General features: G+C 33.9%; 1 protein-coding gene across 4 annotated transcripts in view; it reads left to right on the forward strand.

Annotated features, from left to right (window-relative positions):
* Positions 1–26232, forward strand: part of LOC148947702 (ileal sodium/bile acid cotransporter-like) — a 75975-nt gene that overhangs the window by 35017 nt on the left and 14726 nt on the right. For 2 of the 4 annotated variants that reach the window (XM_089095380.1, XM_089095377.1), the window contains exons 2-3: positions 13551–13885; positions 15436–15698. In XM_089095380.1, the coding sequence (XP_088951506.1) occupies positions 13551–13885; positions 15436–15698 (598 nt within the window). Of the gene's footprint in view, positions 1–2472; positions 2505–13550; positions 13886–15435; positions 15699–26232 lie in introns of those variants that run through there. The other 2 variants (XM_089095378.1, XM_089095379.1) reach the window with 2 other exon arrangements.

Consider the following 26232-nt stretch of genomic DNA (forward strand, 5'->3'; position numbering starts at 1 on the left):
TCAAAAATCAGGTAAACTTTCTCAGGCTCGTAATTTTTGATGGGTAACACTAAACCTGATGAATGTTATATATTAGAAATCATCATAATAAGCTGAATCTTTTGATGTATCAATTGATATCAAATTCAGTTTTTTAGAGTTTCGGTTACTATTGAGCCGAGTCGCTCCTTACTTACACTTCGTTACCACAAACTGTTTGACAATATTCAGCGGTATTTCCTGATCAGATAAAAATGTGGAACATCAGTTTTTTTGTACCTATCTTGAAAATTTTAAGGTTTTAAGATTTTCATTATTGTGGTACAAATCGGAAAAGCTAGCACCTTCCATCAGTCGGCGTCTCGCAAGGATTTTTAGTCTGTATGATTTTAGGACAAAAGGGGCCAGATTTCCTTAGCCCTTCCCAAGACCAGAATTTTAGCAAAGAAGTAGGTATGTTGCTCATTGTTTGGACTGGAATTGTACAAGTGTTTTAATCGGTATAATTAGAGCCACAAAGTGGACCCTAGGTTCTTACCTAACTACCCTTTTTTTACTGAGCTTCCCACAAATATATTGGCCGTTTTTTCTCACTAATTCTCTCGAACTTTTGGGGTAAGTACTTGGGACCCATTAAACTGAGAATGGAGATTTTCAGAGGTGTACAGCCTTTCTCTGCCCTGTACATGAAAGCGCTTAGATCTGGTTGATGCTTATTGGTGAAGTATTTGAGCTAAGAAAACTGAGAGGATGGATTTTGATAGCCGTGTGCAAATTAAGAGCCCCACTTACCTTCCGCACAAACTTATATGGTTTTGCTTTAACCTTGAAAGGCAAGCACTTACAGGCAAGTGAACTTTGTCTAAGCAATTTTAGATCGCTGAATTTTATAACTTAGACACTAGTAGGTTTCAAAGTTTCCTAGTTTGCAGATTGTACTCTATAATAATGAGTGACGTGTAAGCAAGAATCGTTAAGCTTGTCTAACTTCAGATGCATGCCTTTGATGCTTGTGCTAACTGTCTGTTTCTGGCTTAAAATAAGCATGTTTCGTCCTCAGATATGCATTTGGGGATAAGAAAGATTCTATTCCGTCTCTATTACGGAGAATCACTTGTAGTCGAAAATCATAGAGGACGTTCATTATTGGGGTAAAGGGTCACTGGCTTGTGCAAATTGGTGTGCATTTATTCGTTTGTAATTATTACCAAAAAGCTTCTGGGATAATGTGAGGGTTAGGCTAAAAAAAAAATTCTTACATCGAAGAAACAAATAGTGGGTGCTATGTTTGAAGGAAAATCAAAGTAGTTTTATTGTGCACATACTGCATTTTTAAAATAACAACAGAGATGCTGTTAGCTTTTGTGTTGTGGGTTAAAGGGGCACCTCATTAGATGATGATTAAGAGACGGGTTTTAGACCCCCTCCGTCACTTAGGTTCCCTCTCTATAGTCTTCTAATATTCACTTGCTAAGCTGGAAATTAAATTATTCTTTAAAATCTTTAATTATATCCTCTTATCATATTCAATTTTTTAAAAGAATTGCACCTCAAAGCGTGTAACTGTCGTATTCAGTTCATCACTGGAGAAACCACCCAAAAGAAGACTCCCTGAAAGATTTTCCTTTTGTTCCTTAAAGAATTATTCTATAGGTCCTCTTTGGTGCATGTAACGATCCCAAGCAATTAAAATGTGTTCAACTGTCTGGCATATAATTAACTTCTATACTTGGTGCATTTTTGAAAGTGACAACATTGATGGGTGTCGACAAAGAAATAATAAAGTTGATCTTCTGCAAAAACGGTGCTACTCTAATGAAACCTACCATTTTAAAAGCTTGACAACTACAGCGTTTAATCGATTGCGAAGAAAATAACCAAAGTTTTGGTGTCTCAACTCTTTTTTTGGCGAAAACGACCAAAGTTTGCTTTAAGTCCCCAGTCCCGACATGACACATCTCCTGCTTATATGACTGGTGTACACCCGTGACCTAGAGAACAACTGAAAAGAAAAGAGAGATGAGAGTGCAAGAAAAACAAAATGCCTATTATAGTAATTCTAACTTAGTCAGTACTTTTTCAGAAGAAACCATAAATGTTACGAGCAAAATTGAACAAATTCGGTGACATTTTAGCAAAAATTGAATAGTTTATTTGTTTTTTATAAAATTTATTTCTTTGGGGAACTCTTTTAAACATGAACAACCTCTTTAATTTAATTCTCTTATTTTATATTTTCTGTGCTTCTATAGTAGACAATAGTATATGATATGGTTAAACATGTTTTCTTCAATAGAAGCTTAACAGTTTTCAGTCTAGAATATTAAGCCCGTATTTAATTTTAAGACAAGTTACGTCAACATTTTCTTCTGATTGAAAGTCACCATTGATCTCAACTGCCAAATTGGGTTTTGTGGAATGGACAGTGATTGCCTGAAATATACTGCCATCTTTGCACTTACAAATCTATTCGCAAAAATTTTAAATCGGCAACATAAGCCAAATTTTAACCCTTCAAACGTAATGTAGGCCTAGGTCTAATTTTGTCATTGCGTTTCATTAAGATTGAGGTGTATGATTTTTCGGATTGAGCCTGGGTAAGCCCAGGCTCAATTGGGGAAATAATCACCATCCTTTATTTCTTTTTAGTGGTCTCTGGCCCTCATTTTGAATTTAAACAGTTTTGATAAGCTATGCCTGCATTAAAATTGATGTTTAGGTTATTGTCTCTGTAACTGTTATTGATTTTTGAATTTATGCAAAAAAAGAGTAAGAAAAATGACCACTAAATTTTTAATTTATTTTGCCAGTGTTAGAGGATAAGGATGGATTGTGTCTTAGTTTTTCAGGTTGGCCTAGGCTATAGGTAAATTTTTCATTATTCATATTATTGACTTACAAATAAAGTAAAAATACCACTCAATGTCTTTTTTTATGCTCTCCAGATATAATAATCATTTTTGTCAGAAATGAATTTGGTACTTACACAATAGCCTAGGCCTAGATGATCACTTCTATATACTGCTAAAGAAGTCAAGTTTGGCTAATGAAATAAAATAAAATAGGATGAATATGTAATAGTTTATAAACAACTGTGGGCTACATGTTTACACATTTAGGGGGGGGGGGGGTAAAGCATAGAATATATTAAATACCTATCCTAACCTAGGTACCCTTCCCCCTAAAGCCCCCCTCCCAAAAAAAAAAACAGTTTAAATATCATAATGCAATGAAAATCATGCTTTGTATTGTATTTGTCTATAGTGGTCTGTTGCAGTTAACCTGTCTGGCAGGTGTTTTGTGACTGGTTTCCTTGCACAATATATAAAAGTAACAATCTAGCCTAATGCATGAGTACCATGAATTTTACCCCCACCCCTGTATATGCCAATTCAGGGTATATATTTCTACATTAGGGGGGGTGGGGGTAAATTTCATTTCTGATGTAAATGAGAGGTAAGTTTAAACTTTAACCCCATCCCCCTAATGTGCATATATATACCCTGAATTGGTATATATAGGGGTGGGGGGTAAAATTGATTTCTGACAAAAATGATTACATTGTATAGAAAGAGCATAAAAAAGGCATCAAGTGGTATGTTTACTTCATATGTAAGTCAATAATATGAATAACAAAAAATTACCAGCCTATATCCCACTGTGCACTATTTAGCATATCATAGACATTTTATTTTAAAGCTCTGATGCTAGGAAACAAGACAGTATTAAAGAGAGTAGGACAAATATTTACTTATCCCACTCCCCTTAAGGAAATACTGTAAATTTCTGGAATGTACTTTAAAAAATTCTAAAACACTTAAGTAGCCTACATCATTCCTAAATGTGATTTGCTTCCTCTTGCCAAAGAAAACATGATAATCTGATTAATAGAAAAACCTTTCATATTAGAAAGTAAGAATTTCATTGTTTTTGTATTTTCATTTAGTCTTTGTATGCTCCTTGGGCTATATATAGGGTTGTCAAAGGGGGGAAGGGTGTCTTTGCAAATGAATTGATTATTATAATTAGTAAGAGCATAAAAAAGAAATCAAGCAGTATCTACTTTGTCTCTATGTCAGCTATGGAATCTTGTATATATATACCTTTGAACTACATATTTGTCAATTGGGAGGGGGGCGGTGGGGGTTTAAATTTAAGCAAAGCATATTTAGGAATGATATAAGCAAAAATTTTTTAATGTTTTAAAGGAGTTTCTGGAGTTTTATAGTGTTTCTTTATGGTGAGTAGAACCACTCAATATTTACCAACAGATGAATATAGCCTATTATTTGATATGTTTGAAAAAAAAAACTGATTCCAAATATACTAATTAGTACCCCTTGTCTGTTAACATTTTCTGGATATAACATTTGATTAATCAATTCTGTCAACAATAAAGACAGAGAAGAGAGCATACAATTTTTTATGTTGTCAAAAGACACTGGGTAAAATCCCTAGAACTTGGGTTTTTAGATATGTAGAAACAATTCTATATATGGTACATTAAAATGTATCTCTCTTTGCCTAAAGTTCTTCAATTCTCTGCATTGTCTTCAGTTTACACGAAATAAACAGGGCTATGGTTACTTAGGAACTATCCATCTAGAACAGGCTAGGGATGATTTCATATATAATTTTCACCAGTGTGGTATTATTTTTAATCCTGAAACTTAACAAATTCAATGACTTTTTAATTTAGCCATAAAGTAATGTACTAGCTACCAGCATGTAAATACATGGTTTTGACTTTGACTAAAGATAGTTTGCCTTACAATCTCCAAAACATCAAGAAGTATGTAAGTTTGCACATACTAGTGATATCCAAAATTTACAATTTCTGTATAAAATATACCACCATCTAGTTTTTATCAAAATATAATCATGCAAAGTTTATGTGGTCAGTGTACCACCTGCCAGCCAACCCCTCTCCCTGCCCCCCCAAAAAAACTGCTGAAAACTGCATTGTACTAAGGAAAGTTAGCATTCTCTTGATTTTTAGCCTGCTGGTCATACATTGCTTGAGAAAAGATAGCATACAGGTAAAAGATATATCATCTTGCTTGATAAATAGTTTAAACTAGTCTGGAATAGAGAAAAACTTACAATGGGAAAATTCTATAAATGCTTTTTGAGACAAATAAATTTTGGCACATGCATATTCCTGAACATTGAAATCTAGTAATTGGTGATTTCTCTGGACTAAACAAGAAGTAAAATAATCAATTTTCCATTGCCTGAATTTGAAATAAAACTTCTCACAAACAAAAGAAATTATATAGAAAGTATGAAATTACTTTTTGTATTTTAGCTCTTTCACATTCTGCAATGTATTTGCATATTCAAAGGGCTCTTTTGCTCTTGCTATCCTTTGTCTGAAACTATTTTTTACCATTGTCTAAAACATAAAATTTTATTTACCACCATAAAAACAAGTTTAGCTTTGGTGCAAAGTGGCCACTATTTTGTACAGAATATTGTCACATATGCTAGGCAGTTATTTACTGTCTGTTCACAAAACTTTTGCTATCAAGACTTTCATTTCATTAGTGTAGCATATACATCCTAGCCATTCACTTGGAAAAATCAAGAGTTTAGAGGCATTTTACTAATAGGAAAGACAAAGATTAAAGTAAATAAAACTGCCAGGAATAAATCCAGAAAGAAACTAAGGGTTAGGAAGGGTTTTTCATATACCCTCCTCCATCTCCTTAGGTCATTGCACTTTTCCTTACATGGCATCAGTCACAGTTTCCTAAGGTTTAATTTGATTAATTGATCACCATTGTTAATAATTGATCTTAGGTTAATAATTGAGAAGTGCATAAGTTTTCAAACACCTTTGGTTCTCAGTTTTATAGATTATGAGAAATTGTTCTATTCTGTTTATAGAGGAGCTTTAGTAAAGGTTTTATCCTTGTATGGTATACCAGATAAATACATAAAAGTGATTAGTGCTGTGTACAAGAATAACACTGCTGCGGTTAAGGTAGGAAATGAGGTTAGCAGCTGGTTTTGTATTAAATCAGGAGTTAAGCAGGGTTGTGTTCTATCCCCCTATTTAGGGATTATTTTGATCGATATTGTTTTAAGGAGCATAGGAAAGGCAATGGGAGACCACAGAATCAACTAGGGCGGAAAAAGTCTCTTGGACTTGGATTATGCTGATGATATAAGCATCCTATATGAAAGTGTGAGCAAAATGAATGAAGTTTTAGAGGTTTTGTGAGTTCAGGGTGCTAGTATTGGTTTGAAAATTAATGTTAGGAAGACTAAGTCAATAAAGTTAGGAATAAGTGAAGATGAAAAGGTGATGTTGGGTACTGAAAAGATTGATCAGGTGGGCAGCTTCACTTACCTTGGTAGTATTATTAGTAAAGATGGTGGGAGCAGTGAAGATGTTAAAAATAGAATAGCTAAGGGCTCAGGGTATTTTTTCACAGTTAAAAAGTTTGGAAGAATAGGAAAATAAGTCTGCAAACCAAGATTAGAATATTAGAAGCTACAGTGATGACAGTGGTCAAATATTGTTCTAAAGCATGGATGCTCCAAAAAGCAGATGAGGATTTCCTAGATGTTTTCCAGAGAAATTGCTTAAGGATTGTTCTGGGTACTCGTCTGACTGACCGTATTTCAAACAATAGGCTATACAAAAATGTGGTTCAATACTGCTTTCTAGGTCTATAATGAAAGAAAGGTTGGGGTGGCTGGGGCACGTTGTGCGGATGGAGGATGAAAGAGTGCCAACGGCTGTTCTTTTTAGCTAACTGTCTAGGGCTTAATGGAAAGCAGGCCGTTCTCGTTTTGGGTAGGAGGACGTCGTGAAGGAAGATTTAAAGAAGATGGAAACTTCGTGGGCGGATGTAAAAAGAGAGGCTTTAAATAGATTAGGGTGAAGGCGGAGCGTGCATAGCTGTGTTGGCCTCAGGCGGCTTGGTGCTGCGATGAGTTGTTAGTAGTAGTAGTATTCCCCTCTTTGACTGTTGCAATACTTTTTCTATATTATCTGATAATTTTGATCTAGGAGAACATAACCTTCAGAATCTGATCTATGATGTCCCCCAAAAATACTTAAACTGATGTAATAAGAACATTGTCTTATAAAAATGAATTTTGTATCAATCTAATTTTCTTCAAAATGCCCACTATTTCTGGTATTATGCATCTTCTTGTTTCTATGTCCATTATTTTTAACATATCTGGAAGTTTTTGGAAATCAGGCTCTTCTGGTGCATCATCAGTCCACACTTGATTATTTCCACATTTTCCCATTGCCTCCTATGTGTGATCTTTTTGATTTTTGGGAAAATAGATATTTAAGCAGCTGTGTTGCATAATTAGGGTGGGCAGTTTAGCTCAGTGATTAAAGAAAAGATAAATCAATCATAGCTGAAAGTACAGGTGTATTGGCATGATGCAATGGCCATATTTCTTCACCCAACACAAATTTGGTTACACCCAATTCATACAGTCTTTCAAGCATTTGAGAAGCTTGTCTTGGATGACATAGTTCACTGCTTGTCTTTCAGGATTTTTGTCACACATCATTTTATCAAATAATCTATGTAATTGTAAATTTCTTTTTACAGAAACTGAACCCTAAGTAGATGAGATTTTCAACCAAATTTCAAACCTTTGTGTGGAAAAGTAGAAATCCTAAACTTTGTAGACTTGTAATAGCATGAGATAGTGCAGTTTTTTTTAATCATATTTTCTTGTTATTAATTACAAGTACAATGTGTCCTATTCATTTTTGTTTTGGATTTTTTTTTGTCTTTTTGAAAGATTATATTCCTCCCCCCTAAATAAAAAAAGACATGTAAGCATCACACTCTAAAATTACAACCTTATATTCCCTATCTGATAACCTGTATACATATTTCTGTCTAAATTTTTTGAATGAAAAGCATAAAATATATTACTGTATCATGGTCAGAATTTCAGGATTTATCTTGAGAGTGAGGCAAGTCATCCAAAATAATTCCCCCTGAAAGGACTTCATGTGTGAAATTCACAGAAAAAGTGAGATAAGTTTCAAAAGAATACTACAACTTTAGGGGAAGTGGTAATTTTGAATTGCTCCCCCTGAACATTTTGCTGAGTTGGATAATAATAAGGTCAGAAATTAATTAAGTAAAAGTAAGCCATATCTGTAATCCAAACTATAAATGTTTGCATTGGAATCTAATCAAGATATTAGCAAACAATGTAATATAGCAAACTTAAATGCCCATGGCCGGAAAAAGGGGCGATTGGAGCAATTGGGCCCAATCGAGCCCCGCGTTTGAAAGGGCCCCGCGCCGCCATGAAAATGACGAATTGATTTTCAAAATTCTAAAGTGTTCTTAACAATTTCAGTAAGTATTGCTTCTGTAGAGAGGTTATTCTTCCAGGCTTAAACCAATAAAAAAAATATGTCATGTCAACAATAATCAAGATAGACTAAATAGTTTATCAATCAAGTTTAATAAAAGTGAATACACGAAGAACATTGATTTTAAAACCATTTTAGAAGTATTTGCAGAAAAAAGTTTAGAAAAATGTTAATTCATGTGCCCATATTCGGTGATGTAAATTTCAAAAGGCATTTTCAGCAGTTTCATAATATCTAGGGGACACAAAATGTGTATTAACATTAGCACAAAATGAGTACAAAAACGAACAGAAGTGGACAAAACCGTAAACTCAAAATGAACAAAGTAGACCATCAAATGAAATAAGATCAAGAGAACAAACTTTGAAATGTAAATGTGCAACAGGTGATAATGAAAAACCTAGACCATCAAAAGTAACAAGATCAATCCAAGCAATTAAGGCAAAAGGCGCTAAAAAATGTCTGAAAGAATTAAAACAAAAATACATATAACAGATATGTGCATTTAAAATTTTAGAAAAACCAACAATTAGAACAATTCAAAAACGAAATTGAAAACATAGAAATATGAAGTTAAAAGATAAGTGGCAGCAAGAGTCACAACGACTCAAAACAAAGTGATCAACAAAAAAAATTTGCGGTTACTAGACAGGCAACAGTCAGGATCAGAACGGATGAAAATAAAGAAGAGAGAACGGTCGGGTCACAATGTTAGAAAACATACAACTGTGAGAACAAAGAAATATACTATTAGGAGATAATAGTCTGTGAGACGTGCAAGCAACTAAAGGTCTAAGAAATACCCCATGTTGAATTATAAGAATAAAGAATTGTAGGTTAAGCAGAAACACTAAAGCAAGCATCAAGAGTTTCAAAAATGACAGTTAAGAACAAATAACTATGCAGCCAAAGGACAGTGAGAGTCAGAATGAGTAAAAAATGAAAGTACAAAAGAAAAAACGGTACTTGTGTACATAATAGTACACACTCGAGAATAAAACAGTATTATCTGTCTGTATTAAGAGACAATTAGCTTATGCTCAGTGGAAACAAGTGACAAATGACAGAATACATTGGACTTATATAATTTGGGCTATATATTTGCAAATTAGGGGGGGGTGTGGGTAAAGTATTTGGACAATGTGAAGTTAGAAAACAATTCTTACTTCATAATATGCAGAATAACTGTAGCTAACATATTTTGCATACAGACCCACTATACTTTACTCCCCCCTTAATGTGCAAATATATAGCCCAAATTTGCTTCTAAAGTATTATGTTCTCATTATATTTTGGTTTATTTCATTCGGATTGACCTAACTTTACTTCTCGAGTGTGCACCATTATGTACACAAGTACCGAAAAAAATATTATGTTTTAAGAACACCACCATCACAATCTTTGATGCCAGCAAATTTTGGCATAGACCCCAGTGAAGATGCCATAAACTATGCAAGTGCTATTTACAAGTCATTGGGACCCTTCAACTCTGTATATTTTCACTGTGGAGTCCTCCAATATCCCACAGGAAAATTAGCCAAGAAAGATGATTTACTCAGGGGCTGCTGCCTTTTTGGTCGAATTGGATTCCTGCATCAACAGTTTCCATATGATTTTGTTTGGCTTGTTATAGGACATTCCTTGCTCTCTAAAGAGTTCCACAAATAAATACGAAACTAAAACTCATGTTTTGCTTTAGCTTCATTCAATGTATGCGACGATCGAATCAAAAAAAGTCACAACGTTTTCAGCTTCAAAATAGCTGGACAAATTTATGACAAAATCAATTTAGCAGCACACCCATCATAGACCCCTGAAGGTGATTTTGAACCATATCCATTCTGCCAAATCTACCTTTTAGACCCCAATGGAGATATTAAAGAACACATTTCACATCTTTTAAATTATTAGATCAGTTGTATCCCAACAGATCTGAAGGAAGAAGAATTGTGAGACACAAACAGCTATGCTAAAGGTTAAATGTAAATGCAATAAATATATATATATATATATATATATATTATATATATATATATTGTTTTCTCTTTTTATTAATGATATTGAGCAGTATTTTAGAAATAGAAATGTCCCTATGTTAAAATTGATGTCGCTGGAGCTGTTTTGTTTATTATTTGCAGATGACATAGTATTGCTTGCGAAATCGGCTCCGGATTTGCAAAAGATGTTAGAGATTTTGGATAGTTATCTGGAGAGTAAAAAAATTAGTTTTAAATATTGAAAAATCAGTTATATTAGTTTTGGAAATGATGAAAGGAAAAGAATAAGTTTTATTTTAAAGGGAAAGAGATGAAGGAAGTTAATGATTATATTTATTTGGGATGTAAGTTCACAAGTTCAGCCCCACATCTATTCGATCCGGCCCTATAAGTACCCCTATTCTTAAGTCAGTGCTCTTGGGTTCAGTATAGTTGAAAGGTGCAATAACTATCCTGCTGAAGATGACAAGACCCCTCACAGTCCCCGGGGAAAGGGCTGTAAGCTATGTATTTTGCTCATTGTTACATATAATATTTGTTATTTGGAAACATACGGATTTCTTAGGGGGGGGGGATATTTCCAACAAAGAGAGTTTTCTGCAGGGAGGAAATTTTACATGGAGGGAAAGGGCAGTAAGTTATGCAATTTATCCATTGTATACATATAATATTTGTTATTGAGAAACTTACGGAAACTTTTTTTGGGACGGGGGGGGGGTGGAACTTTCCACGGGGGATTTTCTGGAGGAAATTTGGAATTTCCGACATGATTTGGAGAATTATTGTAAATTGAATTTTTGGATTTTTTTTTAATGTGGGGACAAGTGAGTGGTTGGTTTCAGTAATGGGATCAAAAAATTATGGGACAATAAGAATGATAGCAAAGTATATAAAATTGGGTATGTCACATAGAGATAGATTTTTGTAAAAAGGGGTGGGGTGAGTGTGGGAAGTATTGTTGTATGTGTGTAAGTTTTTTTCTTGTTTGTTATTTTTGTAGTCATGGCCCTTGATAGATGTAACATACATCTATCTATTTATGTTAGTTTAATGGTATCGTGTGCTTTATTATGTTTTTGTAAGGTTTTTTAATTTTGCGTTGTTATTGTTATGTAGGCTACCATACTTTGCTATGAGTGTTACAATCATGTTATTATTTTGTGTGATTTCCCTTTTTTTTGCCATGGCCCAAAGTGGCTTTTATTGCAATAAATATCTATCCATCTATATCTATCTATATATATATATATATATATATATATATATATATATATATATATATATATATATATATATATATATATAAGGATTTTCTGGGGGAAATTTTCCACAGAGAGGCGGATTTCCCAGCATGATTAAAAAAAGGTTAAGAAATCAAATAATGAAAAAAAGTCTTTTCCACTCAAAGTAAAAAGCAACATTGAGTATAGAATAGACTAGAATAAGGCTTTATTCTTAAAACTTTTCACAAGCGATAAATCGCCGAATATAAGTTCGTGTCAAAAACAAATATGAAGTAAACAACAACCATCACAAGCACTTCAATGAAATTAGGATCAGGGACATCAAAAAATTAAAAAATATAAACAGACAAATAGAAATTAAACAATTAAGAAAAATATTAAAGTAGCATAAAATAATGTCATATCAAACAGGTCATACATTAAAGATAAAACTTTATTCATAAAATGGCATATAATAAAATAAGTCATAAAAAAAGAAAAAAAAAAAAAAAATAGTGTCAAAAAAGTAAAAAAAAATTCATTAAGAGGTATTGGAGGTGTTAAGGATTTGAGTGAGGGTTGGTATAAAGCTATCTAAATACCCTCTTGTTTTAGTCTTTACGGGTTTTAGAATGGGGATGGGATTTTTTGCCTCTCTTGGGAGAGGCTTCCGTTCAGGATTATGGGAAGGCGGAAAAAGTTCTTCAGTTCGGATGTTGGCTCTCGCATTACCACCAAAACGGAGGCACAGATTATTTCGTCTATTTTCCAGGGTTTTAATTTTAAACTTTTGTAAGAAGTAGGAGTAAGGCAACTTCCCTCCCCGTGTGATTATTTTGAAAGCCCTTTTCTGGACGGATTCCAACCTTTTGGTTTGATGTTTATTTAGTGAGAAGTGCCATAGAGGGCAAGTATATTTGAGAGTTGGGCGATAAGAGATATATAAAATTTCAAAATATGAGAAGCAGGGCATTGATATTTTGCCAATTGCTTAAGGAAAGCTATGGAAATATTCGATTAATTGGTTATATTTGAAATATGGGCTTCCCATTTAAGATCTGAAGTTATAATTACTCCTAGAAGTGTTATTTCTTATGCCCTAAGTTCACTTGGAATAATAGACGTAAATGAGGAGGCTGTGCTTAGAAAATTTATTGCTAGAATTGTAGATTTCAATGGGTTTACATGCATTTTGTTTTTGAGGGCATATGTCGCATTATCTGCAAGGATTTTTAGCAGAATACTTTTTATATTTTTCCTGGCAACCTATAATAGAGTCACATCATCCACAAATTTCCATTGTACGGGGGTATCTTCTGCAAAATTTTTTACCATAACGCTAAAAAACATGGGTTTAGTTATAACACCTAGAGGTATTCCATTATAGACTGGTAAAGGTGCAGAATAAGTATTCATGTATTTGACCACTTGATATTGTTGGCTTAAAAATGATGAGATAATTTTTACCAGAGAGGGGTCGATTTGGAATTCATGGGAAAGTTTATCAGCTAAAAAATTATGGTCAAGATAATTGAAAGTCTTTTCCAGGTCAACTGAGATGAGATTAGCCCAGATATTTGGCGTCCCTAGGTAATTGAAGTTTGAAACCAATAGAAATTATTCTATATATGAGGAGGGCTGCCCCCTCCTTAATTTCTCGCTCTTTACGCTAAAGTTTGACTTTTTGGCCCAACTCTTTAAGAGCGACTCCTGAAACAAAAGGGCTGTTTAATTAGAATAAGAAGCTTTTTAAAAGCACTTACAAAAATAACGCAACGAGTGAGGGACGGAGGAGGGGACAGTCCCCTTATATACAGAATAATTAATTTTCATTTTATGTTTAAATGTTGTTCCTTACTTTCAGTGGAAAAAACTTGTTTTTTGTTTAATCACTAAGGAGCTGACTCCTTGCACGTCTGCAAACGTCAATGAATTTTTAAAAACTTGAATGATTTATCTGAATTTAAATTTCTTTTTCAGAGTCAATCTGTCAAGGATGTGTCCACTGTGGCCCTTTCACATCGTAATCCTGTATGTCCTTGCCTTGTTACCAATTTTTGTGGCAACTGTTAATGGTATTAATCTTGGTACAAAGCTCAAATCATTCAATGTTGATTTTAACTTTACGTCTGAATCTCGTTTAACTGAGCATGAAACTACAATTGTATGCTTTGAAGTGGATGATATAGACATGAATATACCAGCACATGAGTTTGAATATGATGCTATTAGCTTGGATGACCGGATTGTAGAAGTGAGTTCAGACCCTCCAGTTGTTATCAGTGATGAAAAAGGAGGATATTTTAATCTTACTGGTAAGCTTTAATATATATAAGGCCACGTTATTAGTCCCAAAAAAGCTTAAATTCTGACATCATTTTTTAATTATTTGGATGTTGTGTCCTCAAAGCAATACAATTTTGTTTAGGATATGCAAGGGCAATATTTACTGTTAAAGTAATTGCATATTCATGTTTTTCATGGAGAGATAAAGTAATAGCATAGCCTACTGAAACAATTCTAAGAACTTTCTTTCTCTTTGAAACTCAGCCTAGTAATTTCTAGGAGAAGAATACCATGATGATCCTAGTTTTTATATTTGTACACATAATGGAAGAAGAAGAAGTCTTTCTCCCTGAGAACTCTCAAGGATCAATCTTGTAAAATAAGGTTTTTTTTCGAATTTCAATACTTTGGCCTACAAATTACTGAAATTCTGACAAAGTCTATGCTCCTCTTCTTCCCCTAAAGTTTGGCTCCCCTAAACAAGACCTCATCAGAATATTATTCTGAATTTCTTGCTTAATTATCTACATGTTTTTGAAAATAATCGTTGACCATCCTTTGAAAGAGTATGGGTTTTATCTGGAATTCTAAGCATTGCTTTATAACCTGATTAAAAGAAGGATGACTGATTCAACAAACACTTTATCCTTTACCCTTTCAAGATAATCATGGTGTTCTCTGTTGCTTTGCAAATTAATTATTATTTATGCCACTATAATTATGCCTTATGAAATTTTGTTCTTTCCCCACCTGGGTCGAAAGAACTAATTAAGAAATTTTCTTTAGATTATGCAGGTGTAAAAACAGTCTTGTAGAATTAATTTTGACTGAAAATAAGATACATTCAGCCATCCAAAATTTAAATTACAAATAAGCTACTTTCAATAGAGTGTTTGGAACCTAACAAAAATCGACAGAAAGGTAGGTGAAACAATCACTTTGATACAGAATAGCTAATTGGTATTGAGGACAATGAGGTAGTCTTATTTATGAAACTTTTGAAGTCTTATATGGACAATGAGGTAGTCTTATTTTAGAAACTTTTTGAAGGTTCATTTCAAGAAAAGACAAAGGATAGCATTCACCAAAATTAGGTGGAATCTAAGCATCAGAGGGATCCTTGATTTAATTGTAATTCCATTTATTTTCATTTCGCATATTGTAATTCTCTGACTCTATCCTTTCTATTAGAGGAGCTTTGCCATTTGTATTAATTGGTATGTTATTGTAAGTGTAATTGCTCCCAACTATTGGGGTACTAGAAATGAAGATATAATAAAGAACAGCCAAGTAACTTGAATGTTTTGTAGTAATTTTACCTGTGATTGCAAAGGCATCTATCTAATGCCTTTTGAGACTGCCACAAAGGAATATATTTTCCCCCTATTTTTGTGTAAGTTTGCAAAAAAAAACGAAAATGACCGAGCCATTTATTGCTCTACTTTCAACAACACAAAAGATGAAAACTTTCTGGTTAATAAAGGTTTTCCATTTTTATGCTCCCAAAAATCAGCAAATGTCCCCAAGTTAACCTCGATACTTGATAAGACTTCGAGATTGCTTGCTACTTTTTTTAAAGGAAAGTTTATTGGCTATACGGAAGTACAAATTCTTAGAAGAAGAAATGGAAGTCAAGTTGAAAGGTCCAAGTCGTTACGCGTTGGTGTCAAACGGGCCACACGTCCAATTGACAAAGCTTTTACTGGAATTATAGTTTTGTTGGTTTCCATTGCTTTTATCAATATGGGTTGCTCTTTGGACCTGAAGGTTGTAAAAGAAACTCTACGTCGACCAGTTGGACCAGTGATTGGGTTCGTTAGTCAGTTTGCTTTCATGCCCCTGGTAAGTTTCTATTCCTAAACCTTTGATTTATTAACTCTAAAAAAAGAAGAATTTATCATCTCGAACTGTAAATAATTTTTAGAACGGGTAAAAATAAAACATAGAAAAGGTTAAAAATGTTTACTAAGACAATGGAAATAAAATACAACACTTATTTATGCAAAAACAATGATAAAAGCCCGAATATTTAGGCTTCGTATCCAAAAACAAAAAGAAAACTCACACTTAAGCAAAATCGAATATGGTATGCCTATTTTACATAAAAAGCACAAAGTACAAGGCAAGTTGTCTGCTTTATATTATTGTACCTACATGTCGGAATTATCTTCTCATGTTGAATTATTAAACAAAATCCGATATAGTAACTATAAATTGACAGAAACCTGCCTTGTGCCTTGTATTTTGTTATGTGAAATACCATGTTAGATTTTGTTTAAATAATTCCGCATCAGAGTTCAGAGAGTTCAGAGTTTTATTCACCAATAAATACAAATTGGAAATCCAATACTTTTAGCCTATTCCCCCTCGAAAGGCTCCATGGCCAGGGATATTTCATCAGAAGATAACTCATACATGCACGTACAACAGTATATAGCAGATATCCTACCTTTTGTTTGGTTCCGTGAGATGTCATATTGAACTCTGGTATTTCATAAGTTCTATGCTATTTCCAAATACTATATTGGAAACTGAGCTTTTCGAAATTTTCAGAGAATTAGAGAGTAGTATAATAAAATTTAGCGATAGCATGGTCGCTGAAAGACTTATTAATTAGTCGGTTTTGTGTTTTCAGTAAAGTGCTTGTTTTTAAAGTTCTACAAATATTGGAGGATATCACAAGTCAGTTTATTTGGTCTAGTTTTGCAGATATAGCTTAAGTAATCGGCGGAACAATAATTTTAGTTCATTTTAAGTGTCAACTTCGCTCTTAACTACCGGAAGAAAGACTTTGCTTGTTAAATTAATCAATAAAAAAGTGAACAGAAACTAAATATAAGAAATCCAAGGTAGAAATTTCTAGGGGTGGCAACCTCGCCAGTGTATGTGGCAATTATGCTTGTTTTAAGTTTGCCGTCATTATTCATGTCATTTCTGTTAGTTTTTGGTTTCATTCCGTCATTCATAGTAATGTCTGTTCATTTTAAGTTTGATGTCTTAGAGAAGCTAATTTCTGCTCGTTTTATGTTTTAAATTTGGTCTTTACGTTGTATGGGAAAACGCTGTTTTTCAAAAACTTCACGCGAAGACCCGCGATTTGTTGTTTCTTGTAGTACCAAAGACTATTAACAGCTATGGCTACCGCGCTTCTATAAAACAGAAGTCTGTCATTTTTGTAATTTTACTGGAGAAGAAACAAAGTTTCTAAAGATGCAAAAATATTTCTAAGCTACCTTTGTTTCTATAACGATATGAGTTGCAAAGACTCTGATTGCACCGATCGATTTACCTGATCCGGCTTAGCCGTTACGTGTACATATAATTCATTTTTGACCTAGATGCTATACGCATGGATGCAAGCTTTGTGACTGGGGGAGGGGGTTTACAGCCTAGAGCCATTTCTGAAATGATTTTTGAGGGGGGTATTAGATCCCCCCTCATGCAAATTAAAGTTGAAAAGGCTCTATAAAACTTATAAACTTTACTTTTATAATAGTCGAGCCCTATAAGATCTGATACGATTCCTGAGCCCTAGCCCCTCTAAAGAAAAAAAAAAAAAAAAAAAAAAAAAAAAAAAAGAAAACTTATTGTCATGCTATTGATATCGGCAATACCTCATTTTGTATTACGGAAGCAAAGCTAAAAGCAACCTATCTAAAAGAAAAAAGAAAAATAACGTAGGCTGCTGACGTAATCCAGTATAACTTGATCTAAAAACTTCGCTGGTTAAAATGTCAAGGTGAATATATAAATGATTATTGAATTCTTCCGGATGATTTAAGCGGTGTATTTTTGTGTTTGCTTGGATAAATCTTTCCGGGTTGCAGCTATAATTGCAACCTAGTAAAGAATGAACCACGGCCCATAGTAACCAAAAGTTAAAAAATGCCCTAGAAAGGAAAAATGGCTAGTGCGAAAAAACCGCTATTTGAAGCTGATTCTGGAATAGTAAGTATGATTTGGGTTAATCTTAATAGTAAATGTTCGCTGTGGAAACGAATAAACGGGAATTGGAAGAAAAGAGCTTGAATCTCTTTAAGATGGTAGGGCATCGAAGTAAAAAGGGCACAGTTGTAATCATCATGGTCGAAAATCCAATACTGGAGACTTATGGTCCTTGACCTTGAACAGTTCCTTTTTTCTTTTTTCTACCAGGACTGGTAGGCTACCAAACATCGTAGAAGATGTTTAGTGGTTTTTTTCGAACCTCTCGATAATATTTACATTTTTGTAAATTTACATTGATAGAGCCATCGTATAAAGTGCCATATTACACTGAAAATTGCAATTTTTCGGTGCCATTTCTGTATTTGAAAAGGTGGTAAGTATAAAAAAGGTACCATTAGGATTTCCACCGGTAAAAACCCTTGACTGAAGGTTTACAACTCCTCCTCCAAGCCCCTTAGCAAGTGAAAACTATAAAACAAGCTTAAAAAAGGAGCCTAATTAAAAAAAATCTGTTTGATTTTGATTTTGGAGTAAGAACTATTATCTACGTCTATCATCAAAATAAGCAAATAAAAACAAAAATCCCAAAAATTCCGAAACAGAGCTTGAAGCGCTGATGTGTCTTTTTTTTATTATTTTTATTTCTCCAGCACTTGTGGACTAGTGGGACACCGAAACATCGGAGGAAGCTGCCTAAGAAATCATTTGAATGATAATGCTTACATCTTTATGCTTAGTATAAATTTGCCTTTACATTGCCAGCGTGAAGTTGAATATGGCGCTGAAAATGGGAATTTTTGTGTCATTTCCGGTGGATAGGCTTGTAACCATAAATAGTATACTATCGAAATTTCCATTACCAAAGATCCTTAACCAGATGCCTAAAATCCCCCTGTTCAATGGTGTTAGTAAGTTAAAACATAGAAAATGAGTTTTGGAAGAAAAAAAACTGCTTAGTGAAAAAATGTTTTCACTCGAGTTCAAAGCTAATTCAGTAATATTGATAAATAGTATTTATATCTAACTTAAAAATAAAAATTAATCACCAAAATATATTTCCGGGCATTTTAAAAAAGAGCTTGAAACCCTGTTGTGTCTTTTTTTCAGCGCTAGCGATGCACTGGGATTTCATAGGAGCGCCGAAGTGTGTCCAACCTTAGTTTTCGCAATTAAGATCTTACTTCCCTGCCAAGGTGTGCATGAACTAATGTATGATTTTGATGTCACTGGCCCATCGTTTGGGGGCACTGCCTCCTAAATTTGAAGAATTCTTTGTTTTAATCTTATTTTTCATAGGATTTTAATCATTATTTCCCCTAAAATGTTGAAATCCAAGAAGTAAAATAACGAACGTATTTCTTAGGAGAAGTTCAAAATTGTTTACATTATTGGCAGAAAAAATGCAATAATAACAACGCGAATTTTTGTATAATTTCCTTCACTTTCCTTAAATCGCTAGATGTTTTATATATGCCAATATTCCATAAATAATCGAATTTTTTGTCTGTATATCCTTTAAGATACTGATGATAATGCACCCTTTGGACTTTTTATGTGACAAAATTGTACATTTTATTGGGGGGGGGAGAGAAGTTTAAGAGATGTTTGTAAGCAAAACCTACATTTACTCCCCCTTTTTTTTAGAAAAACCCATTTCGACTTCTTTAGTTTCTTCGCCAAAGTTAGAAAAATCTTGTTTTGTAAGGTCTGTTGTGTATATTTAGATATCCTGAAAACGAACAAAGATTAATTAAAAAAAAAATTCTGATGAGATTAAGGAGCCAAGATGAAACTTGAAATAAACAAAACTTATAGCTTCACAGTTTTTGCGACATAAATCTGCAAAACTGATTCAGATAAACTGGCTCGTGAGGTTTTTAATGAAAATTGCATGATAAAATTTATTGATTTCACGGCTGGTGAAATATTGTTGAAAGCTTTCTAAATTAGTCTTTCGTTTTCTACAGGGTTTTAAAGGACATTTATGCTCCCAATACTGTTTGTTGCGTCGGTTTTGTGTTTTCAGTGAAGTGCTAGTTTTCAAAATTTTATAACTATTGAGACTTATCACGATCACTTAACCAGTTTCTAGATATATGGTGCATAAACTGGTATTTTATTGCAATAAATATTTTTATATCTACATGTTTTGGCTTTGAGATATCGTAATCAAGTAAGAATTTGCATTGACGCACAGGGTGAAATGAAAATGTGATTACTACTAATCTTGAAAAACTTCTTAAACATTCTTGCCTTTTACCTGTTACTAACAGAGCTAGAACATTGGCTTTTTTATTATGTTTAGTGACTTATGTAAGAGAAATGTCATTGTATGTAATAAAAAGATCAAGTATGTTTTTAAATGTGTGAGTTTCAGATAGAAGATATTCTGTAACTTAAAATACTCCAAAGGTCCATTGTTCAGAAAGGAAAGTTCAGTATTAAGAGGTTTATGTGCTCTCAGAATTTGTCTTCGAGTTTTCAACTTCCTAGCGGATATCCCATTTTAATTTCAACTTCCTAGCGGATATCCCATTTCAATTTTCCTTGGGGGTGGAAGGATTAGGGACAAGGCTCCAGAAAATCAAGTTGACCATGACCCCACTGGTCCTACTCTAAAGTGGTGACTGGGAAAAGTGCCTCGAAAAGTTCTTCAAAATATTTTATTTGGCCAGTAGTGTCCTTGATTTCCCACCCTTCTAGATTTCGAAAAATACCTTTTTTGGTATTTTCATTGAAAAAATTGGCAAAAACGACTAATAAGCTCCCCTAGATATTGAAAAATACATTTTATCCCCTTCCCGTATATTTTTGTGAAATGACCCCACTGTACTTAGCGAATAGCATATTTGTCTAAAATAGACTAGAAAAGTCTGTCAACAATAAACTCTTTTTTTGTAAAGTAGAAAATAAATCAACCTCGGTTTTAAAATTTAACTGGAAATATAAAGGAGAGCAGGCTTTCTCCTCTTCAATGACTACATTGAAGCAAATATATCATATTTACAAGAAGTGCTCTATGTAAATAGAGATGGCCAGCAATATTCTGTCGGTTCTGAAAGCAGCATATTCTATATGCATTTGAGGTCTCTCGAGTTTCATCTTTAAAGTAACAAAATTAGCAAATGAAATCAGCTTTAAAAGTTGAAACGCTTCTTTTATTAAGTGTTCTCTAGAGTGTCTAGACTATAGTGATAGAAAGGTTGGGATGGCTAGGACAGGTTCTGCGGATGAAAAAAGACAGATTGTCCTTTTGGCCAACTGTCTAGGACCAAACGACAAGCAAATCGTTCCCAAATGGAGTGGGAGGATGTTGTAAGGAAAGATTTAAGGGGGAACTTCTTGGGAGGGTGTAAAGAAGGTGGCTTTGAATAGATTGGGATGGAGGAGCGTGTGTAGCTGTGTTGGCCTCAGGCGGCTTGGTGCTGCAGTGAGTTGTTATTAGTAGTAGTAGTATTTGTTATATTTCATTAACTTTTTATGTGTTCTGCTTTTTTTATTTCGCTGCTTAGTTTCCAAATATTGATTATTACTATTTTGGTAAAAAAAATCATTTTATGTAGTCATTCCCTACCAAGTTGGTTAGCTCCGTTAAACATACAGCGGAGAAAAAAGAGACAAATTATATGAATTGTTAATTTCTATAATATTTTACCAATCATGTATACAGCTAAAGGGATTAGGAAAGGAGGAATTCCTCACAAGATAGCCGGATGACTCACAAAAATTTTAGAAGTTTCGCATTTACTCCCCAATATTCTTTTTTCTTATGTCTTTTGATGCGGAAAATATGGCTAAGTTTGTTTTTGTATTTAAGAAATAAAATTGAGAACTAAAAAAGGGAGAATTATTTAGTGGCCATCTTATTTTTCATTTTGGGGTATTAACCCTCATTGGGAAATTGCCAAGTTATGGATTGCTTTGCAATGATCCGTAATCCTTAACTTGAAGGAAAAATCTCGGCTAAAAACGGTCGTCAATTTGACTTATAAACAGTCAGAGAAAATACCAATGGGGGAGCAAAACCTTCGTCCCTTTCTCCCGAATCACAAGTTTGTGCCCCACCCCATGTAAACAGGTAATATAAAGATGTTTTTTCGCCATTTGTTCCCTGCCAAACAAATTGAGAAGTGTGTTGATAGGAATCTTGGTACCTTATGTTTGGTAGTTGATTAATATTGATATTGGTCTCCCTCTTATGGCCTCGTAAATTTTAAACCGGTATGTGCTTGATTTGACCTTTGTTTGTTTGTTTTTGAAAATTGTTTCTACCTGAACCAAATCAACATTGATTTCAAAATATAGTTTAGATGTACAACACACCTCATGCTTGTAATACAACATAGCTAGATTTTAGGAGCTGTAAGTATTGAGCGACCCGGCTCAATGGTAACTGAAACTCTAAAAAAAGGAATTTTGATGCCAATAGATACATAGAAAGAATCAAATTTTAATGCTGATTTCAAATATATAAGTTTCATTAATTTTAGTTATACCCATCAAAAGTTACGCGCTGAGAAAATTTGGCTGATTTTAGAATAAAGGGGGAAAGACCCCCTAAAAGCTATAGAACCTTAATGAAATTCACACCATCATATTCAGCGTTGTAGAGAACCCTACTGTAGAGGTTTCAAGCACCTATCTTCAAAAATGTGGAATTTTAATTTTTTTTGCCAGAAGAAAGATCACGGATGCGTTTTTATTTTTTTTTTTTTTTTTTTTTTGTTTTTTTTTCTACAGGGGTGATCGCATGACCCAGTGGTCCTAGAATATCGTGGGAGGGCTCATTAGAACGGAAATTAAAAGTTCTAATGCCCTTTTTAAGTGACAAAAAAAAATGGAGGGCAACTAGGCCCCCTCCCACGCTCATTTTTTTCCCAAAGTCACCCGATCAAAATTTCGAGATAGCCATTTTGGTCGAAAATATGATAACTATGTCTTTTAGGATTACTTAATCCCCCGAAGTCCTCGGGGGGAGGGCTGAAAGTTATGAACTTTACCCAATGTTAACATATAGTATTGGTTATTGGGAAGTATACAGACGTTTTGAGGTGGGATTTTTTCTGGTGGGGGGGTCCGGGGTTATATGGGAGGATCTTTCCATGAAGGAAGTTTTCATGGGGGAAGGGACATTGCTATGAAGGGGGCGCCGGATTTCCCAGCATTATTTGGCCTCTGTAATTAAGGGTCATTTTTAAAGAATTGAAACAAAATTAAAACTTGAGCTTAAAGAGCAATGTTCTGACTAGGTGGATGAATCCTATAATGTATGTATTAAAACTCTATGAATAAAGAAGATCGTTACGTAATTTAAATTTTAAGTTAAGTATTTTTATTACTAATAAAAACGATCGTAAATAAAATTAAACAAGTTTCGAGAAAGCCATTTAACCAAATAAAAGTAAAATTAATATCCAAATTTTGTTTTAATTATTCATATGTGGTGAGCCAAAATCAAAACCTGCATTAATTCAAAAACGTTCAAAAATCAAATTAAAAAAACAAGCTTTTTTAACTGAAAGTAAGGAACGACTTTAAAACTAAAAACGAACAGAAATTATTCCGTATATGAAAGGGGCTGTCCCCTCCTCAACGCCTCGCTCTTTACGCTAAAGTTTGACTTTCTCACAACTCTAGTTTTTTTTTAAGTAATAAAAAACTTTAGCGTAAAGAGCGAGTCGTTGAGGAGAGGACAGTCCCTTTCATATACGGAATAATTTCTGTTCGTTTTAAGTTTTAAAGTCGTTCCTTACTTTCAGTTAAAAAAAACTTGTTTTTTTTTATTTAATGCTTTGCAGAAACTAATGAAAGTATGCTTTTGTTTAAAATCATGTAAAGAGCAATACTTGTAGTTGCGCTTAGTGAAGTATATCCTTTCATAATATCTTTTGGTTGATCTAGTGATCTAGGACGCTGTTCAAAATAGTCTTTATGTATGATAGATAGGTAGATAAATAGATTTATTCACACGAAAGCCCAATTGGGCGATGGTGACATACACAAAACAAGCGAAAAAATGCATCAACAAAACATAGACTGAAAAGACACAAAAACTGATTATTTAAGAAAAACATCACGATACCTCATACCTACCCAGACGAACTTTCCAATATTATTTATTTTTAAGTAACACCTACCTCTCAAAATTTCCAATATTGGATTTTTTCCACCAAATTGGAAGCCAAGGTTTGCCTACCGTCTTCCATAGCTGTTTTTGTGCTCGTAGTTTGGATCTCCATGAATCTCTTAATCGTTTTGTGTGTTTCTAAGCCTTTATTCGCTCATTTATACAGGCCTCAACGTCTGTATACCTCCTTTGTATTCGAAGTGACATATAACATCTATAGGATTTCATTGATAGATCTAGTTTATTTCGCGGGATCTGCAGGATAAATAGACTGTGACACACTGAACTAGACATAGAACTCACGTATGTCTCTATCAGTAGTAATGGATTAGCTTTGTGCCACATATATACTTACGCAGGGGGCTGGAATAGGGGTAAAGCCAACAAAGTTGCCGCATTTTGTCCCTATTTTCGTATTCCTCTATAGTTTTCTCATAAATTTGCCTGGTTTTGTTTTTCTGACTTGTGTCGTTAATTGGGAGGGGCAAAGGGGGTATGTGCCCTATAGATTTTTCTGCTCCCATTCAGAAAATACCCTTTTTGGGGAATTTTCTTTGAAAAATTTCGTTATTGGTGTTTTGTGGAAACACTTGAAAAAATTACAAATTTGCCCCCCTAGATTTGGAAGTGATTTTTGCCCCCTCCCCCCCACCCTCCGCTCCCCCCAAAATATTGTGAGTTGACGCCACTGGTTTTGACAAATTTGCCTCGTCACCGAAATAAGTTTCTGCAAACGAAAGAAAAGTGTCGCTAATAGACACTTGGTTCCCAATTGTTTCGATAAGTTTTTTATAACTGTAGTACAATATCATAGCTAGAGTGTTAGAAACTATAGACATATATTTTAGGAGACCACTGATGGTAACCACATTTTTTTTATCATTTGTGATGCTCTTCATTTATTTCATGTACTATTGTGTTTTTTAGCTTCATTGTAATGTTTATAGTACTGTACAAGCCCTGGTATCGGGCTTTTTCGTATTTCTTTTTCTATTAATTGGCGTTACCTTTTATTGAGAAACCCCTCATCCCGCTCATGCAGAAAATACCTTGTTTAGTGGAGTTTTAATAAGATTGTTGATGCTAGAACTCAATTTTTACCTGATTTATCAAAAAGAAATCAAACTTCTTCAAACACGACTTTTACTTGAATTTTGAGTAAGATATTTCTTTTAAATTAGATAATTAGATGTAGTTGTTTTATATTTCAAGATATTTATTTGAACATTTTAAAGATATAAGAATGAAATGCAGCTCTTTCAGATTTTCTTTAAATGCCATTCCTCGATTTACCGTTCATTTTGTAATGCTATACATTGGTTTTTGTTTGGGTCGATGTAATTCGAGTAAATTTATGTAGTGCTTCTTTTAAATAAGCTAGCTTAGAAATGTATCTAATTACAATCCCGCGTTGTTGCTTAGGAGAAGCGCTTTTAATTTTGTTGCTTAAGACCTTCTTCAACTCGAACTGCAAGTACTGCTTGGTCAAGCTTTATACGAACTGTTCAAAGGCTAATTTGACTAGGTCTGTAAAAGAACTGTGAAGAAAATTAAAAAAGAACGTTCATTGCAGTAGTAAGAGAGGTGCTGATTAAAAACTTACACACATATCTATGCCTTCAGGCGTAAGTTTGAATGTAAGTTTTTAATCAGCACCTCTCTTACTACTCATTGCTGGTTTGGTATTGATGCAAGCTTTTTTCAGATATTTGGCTATATATTAGAATATGGAGAACGTTCTTAAGTGTATTTTAAAATGGGCTTGTTTGCACTGATTCTTGTTTTGGAGAATATCCTTGCGAATACGCCAAGTTATTATTTTATCAAGTGCATGGCCCTTAGCCTAGAAAATATAATACATGGAATAAGTCGGACTAGTTTCTGAAAGGCCCGTGGAAAGTGTTACTAACACTTTGAAATAAACTGTAACATTCTCCCGACTAAAATTGTACTGCTAGAGAAAAATCTGTACTATCCGAACAACAAGTAAAAAATTCGCCGCAACCAGAAGAAAATTTTCGATAAAATAAAACTTGGATAGATATCCGAATCAGAAAGGAGCAAGTAAAACCAAAATATACCAGAAAATTTTGTTGTACCGAAAAATTTCCAAACGTACCGCATTGTACCGGTGTGCGTGTAACTGAACCACCGTGTAACTGAACTACCGTGTAACAACCACCGTGCAATTGAAACCCTATATACCCGAATCCCTGTGCAACTGAACCCTCGTGTAACTGAACTCCATTTAACTAAACCCTCGTGCAACTAAACCCCCGTGCAACTCAACCCCATTTAACT

Source organism: Artemia sp. Qi Xiang Cuo, chromosome 10, assembly GCF_049724085.1.
Source record: "Artemia sp. Qi Xiang Cuo chromosome 10, ASM4972408v1, whole genome shotgun sequence".
NCBI lineage: Eukaryota > Metazoa > Arthropoda > Branchiopoda > Anostraca > Artemiidae > Artemia > Artemia sp. Qi Xiang Cuo.